The 14,858-nt window shown below is 36.9% G+C and overlaps 1 protein-coding gene across 6 annotated transcripts in view; it reads right to left on the bottom strand.

The window, feature by feature from the left end:
• Positions 1-1,338: 1,338 nt before the first annotated feature.
• LOC310892621 (interleukin-1 receptor type 1-like) overlaps positions 1,339-14,858 on the bottom strand; it is a 50,906-nt gene continuing 37,386 nt past the window's right edge. For all 6 annotated transcript variants that reach the window (XM_083820621.1, XM_083820623.1, XM_083820619.1 and 3 more), the window contains 7 exons: positions 14,186-14,360; positions 13,100-13,165; positions 10,466-10,586; positions 9,431-9,576; positions 7,657-7,800; positions 6,447-6,611; positions 1,339-5,366 (listed from right to left, as the gene is read on the bottom strand). In XM_083820621.1, the coding sequence (XP_083676747.1) occupies positions 5,008-5,366; positions 6,447-6,611; positions 7,657-7,800; positions 9,431-9,576; positions 10,466-10,586; positions 13,100-13,165; positions 14,186-14,360 (1,176 nt within the window). In that variant the 3' untranslated portion in view covers positions 1,339-5,007. The remainder of the gene's footprint in view (positions 5,367-6,446; positions 6,612-7,656; positions 7,801-9,430; positions 9,577-10,465; positions 10,587-13,099; positions 13,166-14,185; positions 14,361-14,858) is intronic.

Raw genomic sequence — 14,858 nt, 5'->3', positions numbered from 1 at the left:
GTGCGTGGGTTGTGTGTTTGTTTTGTGGTTTTTTAGGACAAGTGACAAGAGCAAGCAAATGTAATTGCTACTTTTTAAAAGGAAATGATAGAACTCAGTAACCTTGTGCTTTACCTGTTCCTGGTAAATTTCTGCATGAAAAGAGATTCTAGTCACAGCATGTCTCTAAGACAGCCGGAAGTCTATTTAGGGCAAAGCTATCTGGTTCATAGCCACAGTCTTTTGCTTTTGGCTACAATACATATTCACCATATTTCTTTCTCAACCAACACTGAAAAGGTTAAATCCAAACCTAACAGAATTTTATAGCCCTTTTTGTATATTTTCCTGCAACTTCTACTTTAAGCTTTGCTAAAGACATTAGGAGTATCTTTGCACAAATGAAACTCTTTGCTGAAATTTATTACAAAATGTATTTGCAAGTAATTATCTAGATAACTTTGAAGCTGCAAGAAACAGTCTTGTTTAGTACTGTTTATCCAAAAATCAGGTAACTAAGAACATCAAGGCTGCCTAAATGTGCTTTCAGTGTTGACAATGTGTAATTCCATTTTACTGGACAATCAATCCTACTTTTGATTTTAACACTGAGCAACTCACTTAGCATTTACATCCATTGTACAGGATTTTTTCTGGACTTACAGGTGTGGTAATTAAACATCTTGCAAATTATTCACCAGTAAAGCATAGGAAGTAATCTGTATTTCTAAAAAAACCATCTAGTTTCTAATAAAAAATAAAAAAAAAAAAAACAGGAGCACTTTTAGCACTTTTTATGACAAAACCTGTCTTTTTTTTCCCCCTCACAGGAAATGATTCATCAGTTTTCATCCCTCCAACAAATTTACTTTCTCTCTCTTTACCTGCAGGTTTGTAATGCTTAAAACTCACCTGGGGGAAACTGTGTTGACAAGAAAAACACTAGAGAAATGGGCCATGGGACTGACTGGTAAACAAAGACCTGTTTTCAAGTTCACAACCATTAGCACTGGCAAAAGGCAGGTGGAGTTTTAGTTTTATAAGGTAAATTAAAACGTTTAATAAGAAATTTTTAGCTGTAAAAATGACTAGTGAAATAGAACTTCAGAGTAGTGAGAATGAGAAAGAATTACATATGACCAGGGTGAGGTGGTTCACGCTAATGTTGTACTGAGACCAGATTAAACCCATGTTAGTGAGACCCTCTCCCCTCCACTCCCAATTCTGGGAAAAGTAGCTTGAGTGGAGAGCTAGTAAAAGCCATCTTGTTCGATACACCTTCAAACCAAGACAGCTGTTTGCCGTTCTTCATTCACAGCGTGCTTCAGTGGAGGAATGAGGAGAAAAAAGCAACGCTGAAAGAAAAAATTATGTAGTGTTTTATTGAATTAAAAATGGACCTCTCTTCAAAGTGTCTTTACATAACACACAGGAAAACTTCAGCAGTCATATAAATATAGCAACAGAAACAAATATCAAAAAAAAACAACAAACAAACAGTATTTTGGCTCAGTAAAATAACTTTCCACCCAAGGTAGGTATAACAAGTAGCAGTTTTTCATACAATCTATTCCAGACAGCAAAAACAAAAATAGAAATTCAGGAGGCCAGAGGTTGCTGGAGCTCTGTTGGCTGGCCTGCAAACCACAAACTGTCAAGGTGGAAATGCAAAGTCAATATTATGCCCTAGTCCTCAGGGTATAAATACAATACTTCCAGTGTCTAGTCTTCACATTTGATAAAGGAATCTTCTGACAAGAGTTCCAAAACCAAACCACACAGCTTCTGTCCCACTGAATTCTTCTGTCAATGTGAACCACAACAATTCGCACATTCACCTTTCCCAGATGGATCTCAGTAACTTGGGATGGATCTCAAGGCTCTTTTACCCTCTCCCCAACAGGCTGTCACCAAACACACACCATATTGAAAAGGAGATTGAGTGCAACAGCTAAGTGAATGTGGCACTTCATGACCGAAAGTGTTTCTTCCCTGACTTTTTTGTCTTGTACAAAACATATCATGAGAACAGAAGATAAGCATATGCACTGGTCTGTACATACATGACATTCATCAATAAAACATTCCATTATCGTCAAAGTTGGAGATATCTTGACATTTCAAACGCACATTTTTCCATTCCTGTGAAGAAATTCTTACGCCAGTCTGGTCAGACACACACTCAACACACAAAGCTTGAAGCTCAGAAGGCACTGTCCCCCAGAAGCAGAGTTTCAAATTTCCAGCACACACAGAGGTAACCAAATAACTTCAGGTGGGAGAGGAAGCTGTTTCCATTGGTTTTGTCACCAGTGAGGCAGAACAAGAGTCGCAGCATCCCATGGTCACTGGGCAGTTCCGTGGGATGGCACCTCATATTATCAGTTTCTTTTGGTTGAGAATGGAGGGAAGAAAAGCCATGAAAGAAGAAAAAGCCAATAAATACTGTAGTACCAAAATGAAGGAAGCAGTCTTCAAAGAGCAGAAGAATTCCAAATGATGCAGAGCATTATTTTTTTCAGATGAACAAATGATACCAAAGGATCAACTCGAAGACAAAATTTCTGCCTAATACTGTATTAGCAACAGCCTTCAAGTACAGCTTGGAAAGCACTGGAATTTGACACAGTAGTAAGCTAGTTGTTCTGTGGTAAGGGAGTTGCATGAGAAAAGATTTGCTGAAATTTGAGTTGGAGGAGAACAAAAGGTGCTGCAAGCAGCAATTAAAGGCAGATCTGAAACTCTTGCTACAAATAAATCATCACAATCTACTCAGAAGTCTTCTCTTGAATGTCTGTAGTAGGATAATTATTAACACTGGAGCAAACAATCACAGAGGAGTTAGTATACACAGCTTCCCCCCCCAACCCAGCTAAATTTAATTTAACATATGGAAAAGCTAGAGTTAGAAATATCTTGTTATCGTGACTTGTATCAAGAAAAATCACCATAGGTCTCTGCCTTACCTATGCCTACCTGCATGCTTTGCAACTGCCACGTAAGCCAAGACTTCACTTTAAAATAAGTAACAAACCTTTTGCCTTTTTCCTACTACTGCACAATTAGCAGAGTTGTCATATTTCTTCCTTGGGAATGCAGTCAATTGTTCATTAAACCTACATTTTAAAAATCACAAAAAACGGTGCAATATTTATCTTCCCCAAACACTATTAAAAAAAAAAAAGGCAAAAATCACTAGCCACAGAAGCAAAGCAATGCCTATGTAAATTAACTTGAACCATGGGTTAGTTTCCAGATTAATATACAATTCATCAAACTCTGAAATTGTCTATGTTGTTCAGGAGAACCAAATATGCCTTATACTCTGAGCACACAACCCACTTGTAACAGACACACGCTGAAGCTTCCATACAAAAACAAATCTCAACTTAAAAACGTAAACTTTTGAGCATAGACTGAAAAGCACACGTGATTTAGCTCTCACATCTCTCATTCCTGTAAAATTCATAACTATAAACATGATTTTAAAGAGATTTGATAATTTCTTAACAATCAATTCCCTGCAAGAGAATTTATTATTACGAACTACATCACTGTCTATACGCATCTTAGCTTCAGAGGTAACAAAATTGTGTTGTACACAATACTGCTAAAAAAAAATAAAAATGAGGGAAAGGAAAAGCATTTGACGTCCGCAGTAAGTTTTAACAAATTCCTTTCCCAAACAGCTGCACAAAAGTTGCTACTCTAGCGTAAGTTCATCTGACCCCAGCCAAATTAGGTGCCCAGTCATCTTAGATTCGTTACGTCAATGGAGAGGGGAAAAAAGAAAAGCAAACAGCTACAGGCAATAATACAGGCCATCTCTCCTACTCTCTAAGTACTGAGCAACATTATTTTAGCTCTATTTTCTAAATGCACATGGAGCCAAAAAGCATGACCACACTATCCCTTTACTTCTGCCATTGCACTTGGACCCCTTTAGGAACCAGATCAACTCACTGACCTGGGAGAAAGCTACAAGGAAAAGAATTTCTGCCATGTTAGTCCGTTCAGGCAGCTTCAGTTTTCAGAAGTGACAAATGCTAAAGCCAGCACCCTGGCTGGGAACAGGAGGGGAGACCTGCTCTCTTTCACCAATGGCATCCCATGAAAACTGCCCAGCTGTGTTGCCTGTGCCCTGAAGCCCTCTGCTCCCTAGGGAGAGGGGGGATGAAGCCAACCATCCTGCACTCTGCATGAGAGAATGTGTCATGAGCTCATTGCTCCACATGGCTAATAAGAACATATTACACCACATAACTGGAAAATAAGTCCTCTGGAGATTTAAGATTTTTATGACCTGGTACAGCAATATAATATTATTTCATGATGTCTGAGTGGGATAAGTGACTGAAAACCACGCAGTTCTTTAAAACATAAAAAAGATCAGGTAAGAGAATCTATGCTTTGCCAAGTTGAATAGTATTTTTGGGAGGTTGGGATTGTCTCTTACCTTTTCTCTTGGATGATACCACACTGACGCACTAACACAGCTGGAATTATCTTTGAGCAAACTGAACAAAGCAGCAAATAACAAACTTGTAACAAATAAGATTCATGTCATTTCATTAAAAAAAAAGCACAAACATTTACTGGCATCAACCAAACCCATTACATAACATCACAATTATAATTAATACAGTTCCCTTCATATTCAACCTTAAACTGATGGAAAGAAGTTCTCTTTTTTCCCCCTTCCATTTTTAAAGTCAAAAATATTCCAACAAATCACAGTGCAATTCTCTTGAAAGAGCATGTATTCTGTATATCCTTATATACTTCCTATATGGCTTCCATGTCATCAGTGTGCTACTGATGGTATTTCAAGACATTCTATTGATTTGGCCAGAAGAAAGTGTGATTCACATCTGTAGACAAAGTTGTAGTACCTTCGATCCAGAAAATCTGGATGAGATTGTCTGTACAAAACAGATACATATGACCTTCAATTCATCCATCAATAATTATAATGAACTTCGGCAGTGATTGTCGTTTTTCTGCTGTTATTTAGGAAGAATTGGTATTTTATGGTAACAAGTGAAATCCTGATGAAGATCCACGTTTTCTGGACGGCATGTGGTAACGTACTTTTTTCCAGAATTTGGTACTTGCTGAACGAGACCTTTCCGAGAAGTCACCTTTCCATCGGATAGCCCCATACTTTTGCTTAATATATTTGATGGATTCTGGCATGTTAGTATAATCTTGTATTTTTTCAAGTTCAATCAGAATTACTTTAATACCATCCTGGATAAGAGCATTATACATGGCTAGATGCTTTTCAGACGCGTCTTCTAGAATACTGTAACATGATGGTTCTGGTACTAAAATAACTATCACTCTTCTACTTTGACGGATTTTTTCATCTGCAATACTGATGACAGCTGTAGAGAGAAAAATTGTGAAAAAAAAATCAGGCTGTTTCTCAGGGGGTTATTTTTTGTTACTCATGTGTTGCAACTGCTTCATTCACTGTTTGGTATTTGAGCCTCCCTTTACCTCACAAATAGGGACAGGATAAGAGCATCCAAGCCGTTACTGTGGGTTAGCTGACAAGTGGAGATTTGGCTAACGCAACACTCTGACCACATGAAAACATATACTGACCACATGAAAACATAAGTATTTGTATTGCATAAACAGAGAAGAGCTACCAACTTTCTACTACTTATCTCATTGATGTCATTTTATTATTACCACAGGTGAAATTGCAAAAGATTCACAAGAGTTTCTTCATTTCATCTCACATAAGCAGTCAGTGGGATGGACTTTGCAATTTTCAGCGTCAGGTGCTAGAAATTGAAATTTGGTGTGCATATACACACAAAGGAAACCTCCATAAGGATTTTAAAGCCTTGTAAGGCGATGCTTTGTAAGAACTTTCACTAAGGAAAAGTACTCTTGGATTCAGACAATCTTTCCTGATAAATTCGGATTGCTTTGTTTTCATTTTTCTTCACTTGCAGTGTCTGAAAATCTGCACTCTTTACTGCATCCCTCTGTGTTTTGACAGCAATCCTTGGAGCAAATAAAAATGATACAGTTCAGAAGTTCTTCTGCTAAATGGTACCTCAAAGCAATAGGTTCTTTTCATATCTTTTCACCCACATGCTTCCTGCCATTAGTCATCATTCACAAACACTATTTCAACTCTTCTTCCCCTCAGTATCGTTCCATCTTCAGATGTCTAGACTAGCCAGACATTAACAACAACAACAAAAAGTCTCTAAGACCTAAGTAATGATGAGGGAAAGGCTGAGATAAACAAACTCACAGACTATCTCTAAGGGAGCATCCAGTGCTGTAATGCCTCATTCCTCACAGAGAAAACGAAAATCAGAGCTCTTTAGATGGTGAAAGGTATTTAGTACCACACCTGTTTGATCTTTTCCTGAGTTATAGTTGCAGCTCACTTCAGCTGCTAATAAGAAAACTCAAGTCTAATTTGTCTTTAGATAGCTTACCTTCTCCTGCTAAATCATTCCTCCCAAATATAAAGAGGTTATATCCACACTGTCTTTCTAAGACCTCTGGCAGTATCTTCAGAGCAAAAATATCTGATGAGTACAAGCAATTCTCTCTGTTCTTTGGATACAGAACGTAGGCATCATAGATCTTCCCATCTGAAGCTAAAAAATATTAAAATGTAACCTAAAGACATAAACAGAAGAACATTCCTAAACACTATCCCACTCCACTTGAAGCATTACTTTGGGTTCTAATACTACTATTATCTAAGCATGCATAATTATATCAAGCCTGACGTATTTGTAGAATCAGGCCTTTAAGATTCAGCACACTGGATCTGAATAGGCAAGAAACTTGCAAAATTAGATAGTTTAAGTATTCTTTATTCAACCCTGAATTAAATATATATATGCGTTACCAGTGAATTGTCTAGAAAATAGCTGTTCCAGGAGAACAAGTGAATCCTTAAGAAACCCAGCAGCCACATACCTAGATTATTTTTGTAACCTGAAGTTTCGTAACACAACAATCACTTAGACATGAAAACAAAACAAAATATTTGGCAAATTTCACGATCAGAAGCACATTACGTATTTTGGAACCAGCTTTCCAGAAAGACCAAACTTAAAAGGCTTCACAGAAATCCAACAGAACAACTGCTTCCAGTAGATATTTCCTCTTTCTCTAGCCACATACCTCCTCTCAAATGTTTTGGAATGACTCATATTTAAACATGCTGCTCTTATAGATGCACCGGTCAACATTATTCTGAATGCCAGGATTTTACAGAAAATACACTAACTAGAAATGTCTTCAAATAGGAAAAAAAAATAAAGTGAAATTTGTCCTGGTTCATTCGGAGTGAGGGGCAATTCCATTGTATTACTGCTTTTTGTAAGAATACTAATTAAATGATACCTGAAGAGCTGCGGCCCGAACAGCATTCAAACCACTGAATTGGGTCTTTAAGAAAAGGAATGATAGAACTGGATTCTTGAAAAGTTGCTGATTTTCCCCCGTAGATATTTTTGTCATCTGAACTAGTTCTATACATCCTAAAAATGTGTTATATTTTCAAAAATCCCAAACAAGACCAATCATGCTCCAGTGAGGTTAACTCATTGCTTTGCAAGAGAAGATGGAGACAATCTGCTCATTACAACACACAGCACACTCGAAGTACACCTTACTGCAACATAAGCATACCTTTTTCACCCACGAAAGGATGGCACGAGTTCCGATACCAAAGCACAATATCAATTTTGAAGATCTTGTAGATAATGAGTGTAACAAACACTAAAAATACCAAAGAAACTCCTCCTCCAATCAAGTAACCCTGGATGTTCTGAGCTGCAGTAGAAAGTGGAATAAAAGGGGAGACACAAAAATATAGTTATAGATAAGAAATAAGACGAGATGTTAAAAACTGGCAGTTTTCCCCTCAAATATTTAGTCATTAAAGGATTAAAAAAAAAAAAGATGTAATGAATGACAGGACTGAAAGTTTTCCTTGTATTCTTTCTACAAATACTGTTATTTGACAAGTGTGCTTTTATATTTCAGACTACCTTAACAATGAGACAAGAGAGGCTACTCTTCAGCCAAAGCACCAAAATATTAATATTGTATATGTAAATTAAGATTATATAGTATATAATATATATTAATATTAATGTATAGCCCAGAGAATTCTCATACAAAATTTGATCAGTCAGAAAACAAGAAAGTCAGAGGAGAGGAGATGACTTTCTGACCACGCTGTTCTCCACAGACCAAAAAGCTTTTCATTGTGTCAAGCCTCTTCAAAGACCCACCACTGAACCAATTAATTTGTTGTCCTTAATAGATTAAAAAACAGATTAAATAAATAGATTAAAGCCTACAAATGACTCCACAGACTGCAATTTTTAGTTCATGCATTTAAGAATGTCTGAGGTTAATTCCTACCCTGTCAATCATTGTGAAGGCCTTTATTTACAGTAAGCAAATAATTTGTTTATAGTTATGTAGCAAGATAGGGCTGGCATCCACTTTCAGTCAGTTATCTGTTTACAATGTGGCCAGCTAAATGTAAATTTGAAAGTGACACCTGTCAAAGGACTGGCTCGCAATCAATAAAATCGGCTTTGTCACTTAAGAGACCAGGGAATATTCTGTAGCTATATTAAAAAACAAAAAAATAAAAATGGACACAAAAAATCTAATGGTTTGCTTTTCTGTGTATCTGTTCTTGACTACAAAGAACGAATTTTTTGAATCTTGCATCTGAGTTTTTACAAGCTCATTTTACCGTTACTTGAAGGTTCATCTACCAAAAAGAGAGATTTCAGACTAACCAGTGCCAGGTCAAAATTACCCTGTCTCTGGGCACAAGACAGGGGTATTCAACAAGTAGCTGGATGCTCCCAACCAACATTCCTGAGCCTATCTAGAAGGTGGTAACAAAGCATATGCATCAGTAATGGAAACTCCCTGACCTTCCAAGCAATCTATTTCACTGTTTCACTTCATCATCGTTAAGAGCTTTTCCTACTATCTAAACAGATTATTTTTTTTCTCCTGGCAATCTGAGCCCATTATTTGTTACTGCAGGACAGGACAATCAGGTAGCGCATGTATGTTCAGTTGCTTTTGACACACTGTTCCATCCTTGGTTACGTCTCCCCTCAGCTCTTTAAGAGAACTGGCCATTTCCACTCCTCTTTTCTACACACACGATCTCCTCTGATCCACATGCTTCTTTGCAAGTGTGCGAAATGAAGCACAGAATTCCACCGAGGCCTAATATTTGCTTCAATGTATTTAAGTATTTCATTAATGCTTGCTAAAATACCTAACAAGAGAAGTCAAAGCAAATTCAAAGTGCTACTCCCTTTAATTTTGCTAAGAAACACAGTTTTAGCTGCAAGTAGTGTGGTGTCAAACTAATTGAAAAGTAGGCATCATTGATCACAATTTTTATCAAGATTTGATATTTTACCTGGGCGTTCCAATTTGATGTATGATGTAAATTGTTGAGACTCATATATGAAATGACAGAAAAATTTATAGGCATAATCCTTTACTTTCACTTTTGAAATGTTAAATTTTGTTCCAGCTACAGTAATTCCATGAGGCATCCCCTTTCTGTCATTAAAAAAGGATTAAAATAAAAAAAGAAATATCAGTATAGAAACTGGAATCTCTGCTGAATCTATCTCATGTTAAACACTATTTGCAAATACATGAACATTCATTTTTGACCTCTACAAACCTAAAAGGTGTGTAGAAAAGAAAGCAGTTTGCAATGTAGCACCAGACTTTTTTTTTTTTTTTTTTAACTGACGATGGCACTTGGTGGAAACAACAATGCTTCTGCATGAGTCTGAACTGATAAGCTAAAAATCCTGTCACCCTTTCCCCCCCACATACTTCTCTGTAATAAGTTTTAAGGATTATAATTAATAGCAGTGGTTGCTACAATGAGAAAGCATCAATATATCTACACTCTACAATAGCACAGACCAATCACCACAGAGTAACAAAGGTCCTGCTCTCTTGGAAGAGAGATGTTCTACAACAAGAGCTTCTCCTTTGTGTTCTTTGAAATTAACAGCCACATCTGTACTTCAACAGGGCATTTTTTTTTATTTTTTTATTTTTTTGCCTTGGAACAATCTACCCTTCCCATATTAATGATGGAGGGGAAGATGTAGTCTATTAACAAAAGAATTTCATAAAAACAAATGTATATGTAAGGCATAAATATGATATGTTTCATAATAGCATTCTAAAAACGTGTGTATGGCTGCTTCATTCCATTTGTACCATGTATTCATGCATCAGTATTTATAATAAATTATTTATTTTTAAAAATCAAGCAGTAAGAATATAATGTACTTGATGCACTTTTAAGCAGTCTTTCAATGACCACTGCCATTGACTACTAGTCAACTTTACAGTGAATTCATTGCAAGTAACTGCAGGTTACATCACCTAGAAATGCACTTACAGTTCAATGTATAAAGATACTTACTCATAAAACTGTTCCCTGTAGGTGCTATCAAAGTCATCAACGTATTCATCGTTAACTTCCCAGTATGGAATCAAGCTATTTATGCCAGAGGATACATTGCATTCCATGACTACGTGAGAGCCTACAAAACAAAACAAACCATTTAAATACAGCAATTGAAACTTTTGTAACAGAAGCAGGATCAAGTGACCAGGGAACAACTGGGAAAAGGAGGGATAAGAAAAAACCCACCTACCTTATGAAAAGCAGAGTCCATTAAACTCATCCATTTCTACTCCACAACTGGGTGTCTCCAATCTGGATGTGAATCCCACCCTAAATGTAGGTAACTGAATGTTCATGTCTACATGTGAACTAGATGTCTGAGCTATGAAGGAGTTCACCTCCACTGGATTCTGCTCATATTAAAACAGACACCTGGGTCTTATATCTGAATGGCTCTCTGGACTCCACTGACTATTACTGACAGATCTCCAGGGCCCAAATCAGTTGGCTATACATAGTATGGTGACATCTCAGATGTTCTCCAGAAACCCAGACATCTGTAGGGAGCTGGCAAATAGGCCTCCAGATCTTCAGAAAATCTGCGTATCTAGAGCAGCCAGTTCATCCAAAACAGCACTAGACATCTATGTTTAGGCAACTGAATTGAGGTCCTATTAATAATAACATGAGTTGAAGCCCCTACCTACCTCATATGCAGATACCCATGTGTAAGTGTCTCCCTTTAGTCTCATGTGTGACTGCTTTCTTAGGATCTGTGAGGTACTTAAAGCTGGATTTGGGTACCTTAGACCAGCTAAAATGAACAATAATATGACAGCAAGTTATAATCAACAGTATTCAAGCCATAACAAATGGGGATCAACTGTTCATTTAAAATATCAAGGAATCTAAACAAATTGTCCCATAACAAATCCTAATACAGGCTGAGGACCACACGCAGGCCCTGGACTGCTAGTTACTTTATTCTCCATTTTCTCAGCAAGTACGATCAAAGGAAAAAGAAAATCCTAAAGGATGCATACAGTAAATGAAAATGCTTCTTAAGGTCCTAGGCACTTCTGACTCCTAAGTAGTGGTTGCACTGGCAAGATTTTTTCTGAATTATATGGGAAGTCGTAATTAATTTACCAGTAAGAATTTGGGATAAGATTTACATGACATTTGAGTGGCTGCAAGATTCAGTACATGGAAACACTACCATGATATTACTGTATTTCTTCCACAGTTACAATTGCAAAGGAAAGGTAAGTTTTCATAAAAAGGTGAGGGCTGTATGAGTTTATAAAAGGATGGTGGCAAGTATCCCTATTTCAGCCTAAGATCTGGCAAATAAATTTCCTATTAGCAGCACATATAGTGCTTTTCCTTATTAGAGCACAAATAGAGCTTTTCAGACGTATTTCCAACAAAACCAGAGAAGCTGTAATTACCAGAAGAGAGGAGGCTGTTGAGCCATTTCTAACTATTTCCAACAGAATTAAATGATCATCTGAAGACCACAGCACTGTAAGTCTATAAAATAATACTATTTGTATCAGGTCCTGAATTTTCCCACTTCTGTAAACTTCATTGTTTAAAATAAAACCTTCCAAACTTTGAAGGAAAGTAACTCCTATTAAAGCTTGTTCTTTATTCTGATCAAAATCTCATCCTCACCAGAATCTGGCAACTTTAGAACAAGATATCTTTCACAAGTTGTAGAAGTCAAAAAAGAAAAGGAAAAGAAGAAAAAGGAAAAAAAAAATGGAGAAAAAAAACAAGCAAGGAAACAAACTACCCAGTATCTCAGCATTGTTCACTTTAGTTTACTACCATGTGCTCAAAGTCAGAAGTTGAGCAGGACAAGATGTTTCACATGAAGTTGTAAACTCAACGCCAGTAAAAGCAGCAGCAGAAGTAGCGGTGATTTACATAAGAATAATCCACAGTGCTACAGGCTCAGTTTCCATGTGGAGCTAAAGCCCCAACATGACCTTTCCTCTGAGCTTCTTTAATGCCCTAACTGCTAATAGTTGTTTACTCAAAACAGTACAAGACATCTCAGATCTCTCTGCACTAGGAAATTGTAGTAAATAGCCACTCACACTTCTCCAAGATCAGTTAAAGCCTTTTTTAAATCAAAGACTTAGTTTGAAACAGTTCTACTTGGTACAAAATGGTATTTGAAACCGTTTAATGCCCTAGAAGAAGGAATAAAAATCAATTTTTTGGAGAGGGAAGGGAGACAGGAAACACAGAGGAAGAGAAAAACTACTAAGCCAGTCAACTGGTAACTATCCTAAGATGTTGCATACTTGTAGCTGTATTCCCAATGATACTGTACATATGTCAAGACACAGGCAGTGAGAAATGGTACAAAGGGCATATGGCAATAAACAAAAAATAGATGCACCCAACATATGACATTGCTGGTCAAGAAACTCCAATCTTAGGTGCACACAGTTATTCTCCCTGCAAATTACTTGGGAGAATCATGTTCTATCATCTGTGTTCCAGATAACATCAATCCAGATGCCTAAGTACCAGTCTTGCTGAAATCACTGGAATTGTTAACGTGTTATTTCAGTAAAACAGATAAACTCCCAGACTTTCTAAGTTTTAATGATTTCTTAAATAGTCACTACTTACCAAGCTCCACTTCAATTGTATTGTTCCTTGGATAAATAAACTCTGGTCTCATCTGCAGTGGGCTTTCTAACAGAAAGAAAGAAAAATGAAATCTTTGGACAATGAGTTCCATGACTTACTTCAACCAACACTTTTACAATGATTTCATTTTATTTTTTGGTACTAATGAAGCACCATTATGTACTACCAGTTTCAAAATTCCAATGGAAAAAAATCTCTAATGAAATTTACTGTACTCATCCAAATTTTAGCTTCCAAGACAGCAGGAAATTTTAGCTTATCTTTAAAACATTTAAAAAAAAAAAGTCTCAGACTTACTGGCAGTTGATGTAGAATAATACAAAAACAGATAACAGAAACACAAGCAAATAAGCGCAATGAACTGTTGAAGAGATGGATAAGGAAGAGAAAGAGAAATTACCTCAGTGACCTCCTACATCAGGTGAACATCTATTTAAGTAAAAGAGTTGTCAAGAATGCACAAACTGGGCTAGAATTTTATCATTCTGCATGATACTTAAACTCACTGCTAACAAGCCACTGTTCTTGTGTCACCTATCTAAACTAAGAATGTTGATTTAATCTAAGAAGATAGACACTTTACCTCCAACCTTTACCTCCACTTTACCTCCTTTCCAAAAGGACTATAGCCGTGGTAGCGCTCAGGTCATTATTAATGCTGTCTACAGAGACAAGTTGACCAATAGTGCCAGCAGGAGTTCTGCTGTGATGGTCTCAGCAAAATAAATAAATAAATAAATAAAATCTTTGTTTGTTTTTGTTTTAATGGTTATTTACATGTTTTTTGCAAAAACAAACCAACACTCCCATAACCACTGCTTTCTTCTGATTTCTAACCCCACATTTCTCATTTCCCTATGACAGTTCTTCCTCTGAAGCAACGCTCAAGGGTAAGCAATATGCATTGTTGTACTTTAATTGTAGCTTTTTAGGGAAAAAAAATGATTTAAAGATAATCTGGAGCTCTGTTTTCACAGAGCTGAAAGTTATCATGCCAGACTGCTTATGCTTGCATACAAATAACAATAGTAGAGGAAAAAAACAAAACCACCTCTGTGAACTCACCTTTAACCACTAGACTCATGGTTCGTGAAATATTGTATTGTTTTCCCATGTATGTATATACCATACGGCATGTGTAGTTTCCTTTGTCTTGTACAGATACATTGTGAATCAGGACAGCATTTTCACCCTCTGCCAACATAAATCGCTTGTCTTCTAGAAATCCAGGCTTACACTCCTAGATATATCAAAAGTACCTGTGAGTTAGGGGAACTAATCATCTTATAATTAAGCCCATTAATGAACTCTACTGATTATTAAAAATAAATAAAAATCAGCATCTTGCTATTTTTATTGAAAATTAAAAGTTGTCTTTTTTTTTTTTTAAAACCACAATGTGGGTCATATATAAGCGTCACTGTGCTCCAACACGAAGCCCAAAGAGGTCTTGCTGCATTTGCACCTTTTAAATATCACTGCAGCCAATTCTTTAAGTTTTCAAATGTAGTCTTTTAGTTCACTGCCTTCATTTAATATCTTGAGTTAAATAGATAACCCCAGGTGTACCAGAAGTTTTTTACACCTGCAGTGGAGGCCTTTGACACTGTCTCCCACAACATTCTCCTAGGCAAGCTCAGAAGTGTGGGATAGATGAGGGGCCAGTGAGGTGGATTGGGAGCTGGCTGGATGGCAGAGCTCAGGGGGTTGTGCTCAGCGGTGTTGGAGTGATCAGCAG

The sequence above is a fragment of the Anser anser genome (genome assembly GCF_964211835.1).
Source record: "Anser anser genome assembly, chromosome: 1".
In the NCBI taxonomy this organism is placed as follows: Eukaryota; Metazoa; Chordata; class Aves; order Anseriformes; family Anatidae; genus Anser; species Anser anser.
The sequence above is the reverse complement of the archived record's forward strand: the minus strand, read 5'-3'. Positions and strand labels throughout refer to the sequence as shown.